This window comes from Gopherus flavomarginatus, chromosome 25 (genome assembly GCF_025201925.1).
Source record: "Gopherus flavomarginatus isolate rGopFla2 chromosome 25, rGopFla2.mat.asm, whole genome shotgun sequence".
NCBI classification, from domain to species: domain Eukaryota; kingdom Metazoa; phylum Chordata; order Testudines; family Testudinidae; genus Gopherus; species Gopherus flavomarginatus.
This window is the reverse complement of record NC_066641.1, coordinates 3,931,845-3,941,183: the sequence shown is the minus strand read 5'-3', so window position 1 is coordinate 3,941,183 and position 9,339 is coordinate 3,931,845. Positions and strand designations below refer to the sequence as shown.

At 60.9% G+C, this 9,339-nt stretch overlaps 1 protein-coding gene across 1 annotated transcript in view; it reads left to right on the top strand.

Moving 5' to 3' along the window:
• Window positions 1–358: 358 nt before the first annotated feature.
• The window catches only part of LOC127040627 (alpha-2-macroglobulin-like protein 1), a 62,068-nt gene continuing 53,087 nt past the window's right edge, over window positions 359–9,339 (top strand). The window contains exons 1-6 of the mRNA XM_050935015.1: window positions 359–627; window positions 2,694–2,883; window positions 3,495–3,657; window positions 4,126–4,178; window positions 5,193–5,213; window positions 6,052–6,205. Of these exons, the coding sequence (XP_050790972.1) occupies window positions 563–627; window positions 2,694–2,883; window positions 3,495–3,657; window positions 4,126–4,178; window positions 5,193–5,213; window positions 6,052–6,205 (646 nt within the window). The 5' untranslated portion in view covers window positions 359–562. The remainder of the gene's footprint in view (window positions 628–2,693; window positions 2,884–3,494; window positions 3,658–4,125; window positions 4,179–5,192; window positions 5,214–6,051; window positions 6,206–9,339) is intronic.

Sequence of the window (9,339 nt, the reverse complement as noted above, 5' to 3'; positions counted from 1 at the left end):
CTATCCCAGTGCGGGAACGTTAGAAGCGATCGTGAATGGGGTTTTCATGCGACGTATTAAGCAACCCCAACGTTATTCTCATTTGCATTGCAGTAGTGGGGGGCGCTGCCAGAACCCACTTTAACGAACTCATTTCTCAGCAAGCTCCTCCCCCCTGCTCCTGCCAGGGCTTCCTCAGCATCCAGGCTACTGCACCACCATCCACCCCCAGAGGGGTCCCACCCCCTGCCGTCTGACCAATGCAAGGGGCCTCCTGGCTCATCTGACCCTTTGCCAGGCAGCATCCTCTGACTCCAGCTGCAAGAACCTGTCAGAGCCTTGAATCCAGCAGCTGGGGGCGGTGGGTAAATATATTCCTGGCTGCGTCCCCAGCCCCAGCCAGAGACCTGACAGGACCCTTGTTTACCCCAGATCAAAGCGAAGCTCCGGCTCCAGAGTCTGTATCTGGGCAGAGCAGGCTGGTCTCCAGCACAGAGCAGGGGAGAGAGGGAGGAAGAAGGACCCAGAAGGGGGTGACGTGTGTGTGTCCCCTTGTGCCTGCCTGTCTGCCTGCACCCCAGGAATGGAGGCCCCAGTAACCTGCCTGCTGCTCCTCCTGCACCTCACAGCTGGGACGTCTGCAGAGCCGTAAGCCCTGTCCTTGTCTGTCCACGTGGTGGGCGGTGTGGGGTGAGGGTTGGAAGCAGCCGCGGGCACCGATGAGGGGGCTGCTTGGTCTGAAACTGACGGGACAGGTCTGTTCTCCCCTGGGAGCTCAGTCCCTGAGGCTGGGTCCCTCCTGGGCCCCCATGGTCCTGCCCCTCCCAGCGACAGGGGTGGTTGGCTCTGCTTAAGGCAGTGGCTTGGGGCCCAGGAGAGCTGGGGTCAGTGCCCGGCTCTGCCACAGACGCCCTGTGCACCCCCAGCCAGACACCGACCCTCTGAGCCTCACTCCCCTGTACCATGGGGTGATGATCCTCTGCGGCCGCCTGCTCCCGTCAGTCTGTCACCTCCTTGGACCACAGCCTGGCTCAGTGCTGGGTTTACAATGGTGCCAGTGGCACCATGGAGACAGACCATGCTCAGACAGGGCCTCTTCCTGCTCTGCTTGCACTGTGCCCTGAGATCCCGCCAACCTGCTGGTTCTCCCCCCACTGCCCACCACTGGCTCCTTTCAGCTTGCCCACTGGTCAGCTGAGAGCTCCTCTCCACCTCCTGGCCTCACCCTCCAGCTTCTCTCTGCCCCTTGGCCGGACCCCAGTGCACCTCTGGCTCTGGGCAGTCTCTGCTTCCCACCACCTGTGGGGCCTCACCGGTCTCCCTGGAGCTGAGCCACCTGGGACAGGTGCAGAAGCCTGGCCAGGCTCGGACAGTTGGGGGCGGGAGGTGGAGAATGCAGAGGGGGAGGGAGTTAACTGGTTCCCTCCAAGCAAGTGGGTCCTGAGGGAGCCCAGCCGGGGCAGGCGCTGGCCTGGCTGCACCACTCCCAAGGGGACAGAGTATTCCTGGCCCCGGGACCAGCCCTGGCTGCACTGCCGGCTCAGCCCAGCAGACACAATTGCCTCCCAGAGAGCTGGTGAGTGCAACCGGGAGGCAGGGCTTGAGGGAATGGGTCTCTGGAGTGCGTGAGGGGGCAGGGAAGATATCTGGGTTTTGGGGCATTAGGGAGTGGGGGCTCTGTGTGGGGTGCTGGGCAGTTGTCATGGGTCTGTGGGCAGAGGGGCGCTGGGCAGGGGTGATGGTGTGCAGGGCGCTGTACATTTGTGGCAGGGTCTAGGGGGGGCAGCGCTGGGCACAGTGGGTCCGGGGGGCTCTGGCCATAGGGAATTTGGGGAGGTGTTCCAGTGTGGGAGGATATGTGGCATGGCATAGGGCATGCTGGCAGCACAGGGCTGGGCAGACCATTGTGTGTCTGCCACTTTGTAAATGGTGCCCTTGCACTGGGCTGAGTGGAGCAGAGCCACCCCTGCCATGCCATTGCCCCTGGCTGGCCCCTCACTCTGGGGACCGACCCCCCGCGCCATGTTCCATAGCGCCTGTAGGGGCCCACAAATATGTTTGGCGCTGGGCCCAGTTAATCCAGCCCTGCCTCTCTCTGCCTGTGGGTCTGTCCAGCCCCAGCGCAGGGGGCCAGGCCGGGCTGGGCCTTTAGGCACCAGTGCAATAGAACAGTAATTACCGACGATCCCAGCGCATTAAACGAATGTGTCAGCAGAAACGGGCAGTGCCCCCAAGGTGCAAACGCCGAAGGGTTCCTGCGAGGGCGGGCGGAGGCCCCGGGGGGCAGACTGGGCTAGGGGTGGGGGTGGAGCTGTATGTAAGCCGGTTACTGGCCACAAAGGGCTCAGGTGCTCAGCACAGCCCCAGGCTGACCAGCCCCTGCTGCCATGCACAGGGGTCTCTGCTTACTCTCAGCGCCACTAGCTGCCCCTTTCTGGGCAGACCGAGAGGCCGGGGATGGACGGGGACTGAGCCCCTCTCTGAGCCCCCTGGGCCCTTCCAGCTCCACGGGAGGCAGGCTGGGGCAGGGGATGTAGCTGGGGGGCCTTGCCCTGCTCCCGCCATGTGGTTAGAGAAATGAATCAGCCTCCAGATTTGTGAACCCAGCTCTGTCCCAGCAGGGGGGACACTCAGAAATCAAGAGTCACCCCCGGTCCTGGGGGAGGCTCTGGGCTGTCCCCTCCCCCACTGCCCCGGTGCTTTCCCCTCCCCAGGCACTATGTGGTGGTGAGCCCAGCTGAGCTCTACCACCCGCACACGGGGACGGTGTCAGTTCATCTCAGCAACCTCAATGAGACCGTCCGGGTGAACGTCCGACTGGAGAGGGGGGATGGGTCCAGTGCTATCACCCTGCTGGAGAGAGAGGTCCGGGAGCCCCGTCTGCACGAGAACGTGCGCTTCCAGGTAAGTCCCCGCCCGCAGCCATCAGCACGGCCCCGGGCACTGGCCATGAGCACAGAGCCTGTCAGCCCCGGTCTGCAGCCCCAGCCCAGCCTCCAGCCCCGGGCTCAGCGCGGCCCCGGGCACTGGCCATGGGCACAGAGCCCGTCAGCCCCGGTCTGCAGCCCCAGCCCAGCCTCCAGCCCCGGGCTCAGCGTGGCCCCGGGCACTGGCCATGGGCACAGAGCCCGTCAGCCCCGGTCTGCAGCCCCAGCCCAGCCTCAGGCCCCGGGCACAGCAGGGTTCAGGGGACTGGCCGTGGGCACGGAGCTGGTCACTCAATAGGCAGCTGTAGCCACAGAACTCGAGCCCATCCCTCAGCAGCGACAGGCAGGAAGGAGCAGGGATGGGGTAGGGGGCATAGAGAGCTCCCTGGCTTCCAGCTCCATTGAGCACCCCAGGTTCATGCTCCCTCCCATTCAGGGCCCCCAGGCTGGGGATGGGGGTTCCTGTGTTTGGGGGGGGGGGGGGTACAAGGACTCACAAACACCACTGCCCCCCCACGTGATAGCGGGTCTGCACCACGACTGGCCCATTACCGGCCGCTGTGGCCTTGCTGGGGTCCCCATGTGCAGGTTCCTGCCCCATCCGGGGGGCAGCAGGAAGTGGCAGAGCTGCACGTCTCGATCCGCGGAGATGCCTGGCAGTTCTCTGAGCGGAAGAAAGTGCTGCTGCGGGCGCTGCAGCCTGGGACCTTTGTGCAGACGGACAAGGCTGTCTACAAGCCGGGACAGACAGGTGAGAGGCAGGAGCTGCTGGAGGGAGTTTTCTGGGGCCCCAGGCCCTTCGGAAGGACTCCCAGGCGCTGGGGTCGGGCTGGGGTCCTAGCGGGGGATTCGAGACTCTCACTTCTAGGCCCCTGTCTGCACCCAGCCCAAGGGGAGAAGAGGCCCAAAGCCTGAGGCCTGTTTGGGGGCCTGTATGGAACCAAGTGGGGGTCTCATCCTGTCTTTGCCGATGGCACAGACACTGCAGGGGGCACCGAACCGCCTCCCCGAGCAGCCTCCAGCCACGCAGGGCAGAGCCGTGGTTCATTGGCAGAGGGCACCGGGGGGAAGCTGGCGCTGCGCTGCCCGGGCTGGGCCCATTCTGTGGATTCACAGAGGCCGTCAGTGCCCAGGGCGTCCGGCTGGCACCTTCCCCAGCTGGAAATTCACTCAAACCGAGCCAGGGCTGATTCCTGCCTCTGCCTCTGCTCCTTTCCAGTGAAATTTCGAATCGTCAGTTTGGACAAAGACTTCGTTCCCAGTACCCAGAAGGTGAGAGCAGTCTGTGTGGGGTGGGGGCAGGGTAACAGGGCCCTGGAGCACTGGACACGTTAGGTTTGTCTACACCAGGCAGGCCGTTCATCCGGTTTGAAATCAGACAGTCCTCTTCATGGGTGGTTTGCCCCCATCTAGTGCATGCTTGTGTCGGTATTGGATGGGGGACGCCATTTGGCAGAGCCCAATGCTCTGCCCCTGCTGGCGTGAACTCACACACACTGAGTGTGTGAGGTCACGCCAGCGGGGACAGGCCCAATCCTGGAAGTACCAGAATCTCCGGTATTTTGGAAATGCCTCAGCTGCCACCCTTGTCTACACTGCTGCAGGGGGCGAGTCTCCCAGGGCAGGTAACAGACTTGCAGTAGCAGGGCTTGTGCTGGCCTGCTGAGAACAGCCATGTGGAGCAGCCCCCTGGGCTTCAGAGCCTAGTGCCTTGGGCAGTGGCCTCTGTTTGCAGTCTCTTCACTGCGCAGAGAGAGTTGATTGCACATTACATGGAGCTGGAATGAGGGCGCTGGGCACCCACTGGCTTTAGTGCAGTCTGTGATTGGCTGTGGATGCCAGCCCCCCCCCACTTTTCAGCCTAACCATGCTGTGCGCTCTGCATGAGGTGGCAGAATCAGGCCCAGTGTGGAAATACAGATTGACAGCTCCCCTCCCAGCCACCTTGCCCAGGCATTGGCTGCAATGCAGACTCCCGGCCCTTAGACTGCCCCTTGGCAGAGACCCCAGCATCTCGCCCTGCTCTTCCACGCACAGACCAGCCACCCACTGCCCTGTACCCGCCTCCGCAGGAAGGAGAGGAGGGGCCCATGGGAGGTGCGAGGGCTCCAGCCTCATGGGCTCCACTTCCTGTCCCTGCTTTCTCGGTCACCCTCGCTGCAGTCCACATGATCCCCCATAGCCCCAGAGACACCCCAGCCCTGGGGAGGTCACAGGCAGACCCGGGGGAGCGATGGGTGTTTCCTGTCGCTCTAACCAGCCATCTCCTGTTTGTTTGCTTTGCAGCTGCCCCTGGTGACCATGCAGGTCAGTCTGTGCCTCTCCAGCCGCCTCCTCTTTCTGTCTGGCTCATCCGAGGGCACTTGGGGGTGTTCAGTCATGGGGATCCCAGAGAAGTCTGGGCTGTGATCAGTGTCCAGCACTCCAGCCCTAGACCCATCTGCCCTGCTGTGGGCGTGCAAAGGGTCCCAGAGCACAGGGCGTTTCTGGGCTGGGCTGCATGGGGGGCAGGGAGGGGACATTTCTGCCATCGGGGTATGTCCTCCCCACCCTGTGTTTGCAGCATCTGGGGCTGTCTGTCCGGGAGGTAGGTGGGTCTGAGCCTGGCTGGGATCCCTGTCTGAGTCGCTCACCTCAAATGTTCCCAGCCCCCGAACTCTGGGTCAGGCAGTGACTTGATCAGGCCAGTGGGGAGTTCAGCAGAGAGCTCCCTTGGGAGCCTGATGGGCGGGGGGAGGGGGAAGGGCAGGGGGGAGGGAGGGTCTCTGGGGGCAGAGGGGAGGGATGGAGGATTGGGGAGGCTGCTTGGGTGGGAAGGAGACAGGGAACACACCCAGAGAGGCCTAGCACTGAGATGGAAATGGTCCCTACAGCGAGTTCCCTGGGCTTTGTCCAGGCTGGAGATGGGGTGTCCCTCGGGAGCCTGTTCCCCGCAGGGGCGGTGCCCTCAGGTCAGGGCTGAGGGGTGCTGGCAGGGGCCCCCTTACCCAGCGACTGCCTGGCGATACCTGCTCCAGGCTGAGGAGAAGGGTTTGAGCCCCCGGGTGTCGATCCAGCCCCCGTTGGCAGCACGAGGCACTCGGGCGCTGCCAGGGACAAGCCGTGTGTGGGGGCAGCAGCTGAGCAGGGCGTGTCCGTGTGCCAGGATCCCAGCGGGAACCGCATCGCCCAGTGGCGAGATGTGACTCCGCAGCAGGGCATCGTGGATCTGTCCCTCCCGCTGTCTGCAGAGCCAGCCCTGGGGACGTACGCCATCGAGGCGCAGGGGACGAGGCACTCGTTCAGCGTGGAGGAATACGGTGCGCAGCGGGGCCCAGGCCAGCAACCGAGGTCACGGCTCCGGCACGTGTCCCCCACCTCCATCTCTAATCCTCCTCGAGCACAAGTGGCTCTTCACACGCACACACACACGCACGCACGCATCCTTCCCAGAGTTGGTGTTGCTGGGAGCAGGAGGGAAATGTCAGCAGCCCCCTCTCCATCCTCCCCTCCATAAACCTCCTCTGTCTCCTGCGGGGAGTGAGAGAGAACAATTCTGATGTCTCCTTTGAAACAGCTGCCACCTACCCCCACCCTTGCCCCAGACACCTACCCCTGTCCCCCCAACTGCCTCCCTCCCCCCGCTTCCCCACACATGCTGCCCCTGGGCCCCCACCACCTGCTCCCACCTTTCCTCTGCTGGCCAACCCCCCATTCCACAAGCAGGAGGGAAAAAGCAGGCACCCCCTAAATTCCCGCCCCACCTGGTGGCCCATCCCAGCATTGCACATTCACCCGGCTCCAACACACGCTCCCCTCCTGGGGCTTCTGGGCCTCAGAGCCACCCAGCCAGCTCCTGTCAGTGCCCCGGGATGGCCCAGACCCTGAGGGACAAACTGCCCTGGAGCAGCCCCCCGACTCCTCTGGGCCGAGCCCAGGGGTGAATTTGGCCCTGTCTGGCCAGGCTGCCTGGCGGGGGGCTGCTGGGGACGAGGTCCCAGCCGAACACCAGCTCCCCAAGGGGAACAGCCAGGAGAAATGCCCATGTCCACTGGGCCCCTGTGGTCCCTGGCACATCCTTGCTCTCTGTCCCACATAGACTCATAGGTCAGAAGGGACCAATCTGATCATCTAGTCTGACCTCCTGCACAAGGCAGGCCACAGAACCCCACCCATCCAATTTTATACAGCCCCTATCCCAGGACCGAGTTATTGAAATCCTCAAAAATGGTTTGAAGACCTCAAGCTGCAGAGACACCACCAGCAAGCGACCCGTGCCCCACGCTGCAGGGGAAGGCGAAAAACCTCCAGGGCACCTGCCAATCCGCCCTGGAGGAAAATTCCTTCCCGACCCCAAATATGGCGATCAGCTAAACCCTGAGCATGTGGGCAAGAGTCACCAGCCAGCACCCAAGAAGGAGTTCTCCGCAGCAACTCAGTACCCATCGCATGCAACATCTCCCCGCAGACCATTGAGCAGACCTGTCTGGTGGTAATTCAAGATCAATTGCCCAAATTGACGATCCTATCATAACATCCCCTCCATATACTTATCAAGCTTTGTCTTAAAGCCAGGAAAGTCTTTTGCCCCTACTACTTCCCTCGGAAGGCTATTCCAGAACTTCACTCCCCTAATGGTCAGAAACCTTCGTCTAATTTCAAGTCTAAACTTCCTAATATCCAGTTTATACCCATTCGTCCTCGTGGCTACATTAGTACTAAACTTAAATAATTCCTCTCCCTCCCTAACGTTATCCCCCTTGATATATTTATATAGGGCGAGCATATCCCCCCTCAGCCTTCTTTTGGCCAGGCTAAACAAGCCAAGCTCTTTGAGTCTCCTTTCATAAGGCAGTTTTTCCATTCCTCGGATCATCCTCGTAGCCCGTCTCTGAACCTGTTCCAGTTTGAATTCATCCTTCTTGAACATGGGACACCAGAACTGCACACAGTATTCCAGATGGGGTCTCACCAACGCCGTATACAACGGTACTAACACCTCCTTATCCTTGCAGGAAATACCCCGCCTGATGCATCCCAAAATCGCATTTGCTTTTTTAACAGCCGTATCACATTGGCGACTCAGTCATCCTGCTATCAACCAGTACCCCAAGGTCCTTCTCTTCCTCCGTCGCTTCCAACTGGTGCGCCCCCAACGTATATCCAAAATTCTTATTATTAATTCCTAAATGCATGACCTTGCACTTTTCACTATTGTATTTCATCCTATTTCTATTACTCCAGTTTACAAGGTGGTTCAGATCTTCTTGAATAGTATCCCTGTCCTTCTCAGTGTTAGCAATACCCCCCAGCTTCGTGTCATCCGCGAACTTTATTAGCACATTCCCGCTCTTTGTGCCAAGGTCAGTAATAAAAAGGTTAAATAAGATCGGTCCCAAGACCGATCCTTGAGGGACTCCACTGGTGACCTCCTTCCAGTCCGACAGTTCACCTTTCAATACGACCCTCTGGAGTCTCCCCTTTAACCAGTTCCTTATCCACCTTACAACTTTCATATTCACTCCCAGCTTTTCCAATTTAACTAACAGCTCCCCGTGCGGAACCGTGTCGAACGCCTACTGAAATCACATGGTGCCTGGCATGTCCTCGCTCTGAGGTCCACGTTGCCCCTGGTCCAGACCTCAGCTCGGGTGACCATACATCCCATTTTAGCCAGGACAGTCCTTCTTTTTTAAGCCCTGTCCCACTGACCCGACTTTTTTGGCAAAAGTGGGCATTTGTCCTATTTGCCCTTGCCAGCTTGATCTGTGGGGGGCAGAGGAACATGGGAGGGAGTGAGCAGCGATGCCAGCCCCAAGCAGGGGCAGGCAGGACGTGAGCAATCAATGATGCCAGCCCCAGCCTTCGGGAAATATGCTCACCCTACTTCGTATGTGCGTTGCTGCCAGCCCCGCATGGGGGGCTCAGGCCAGCCCCACGTGGTGTCCCATTTTCCCTTTGGGAAATATGGTCAGCCTGGCTCTGGCCCATGTCGTCCCTGGCGCTGCCCTGCCCTTGACCATTGGGGCCAGGCAGTGGGGGACAGGGGCCGTTTTTCAGCTTTACTGTCAGTGGGGTTGAAAAGGCTCCTGCTGCCTGGGGTTGCCAACTTTCCACTCACACAAAACTGAACACCCTTTCCCTGCCCCTCCCCAAGACCCCACCTGTGCCCCCTCCATCCTGCCTCCCTCTGTCATTCACTCTCCCCACCCTCACTCACTAGCTCATTTTCACTGAGCTGGCTCAGGGATTGGGGTGCAGGAGGAGGTGCGAGCTCTGGGGTGGGGCCAGGGATGAGGGGTTTGGGGTGCAGGAGGGGGCTCGAGGCTGAGGACTTCAGAGTGTGGGAGGGGGCTCTGGACTTGGGCAGGGGATTGAAGTGCAGGGGGTGTGAGGGCACTGGCTGGGGGTGCAGACTCTGGCATGGGGCCAGAAATGAAGGATTCGGGGTGTG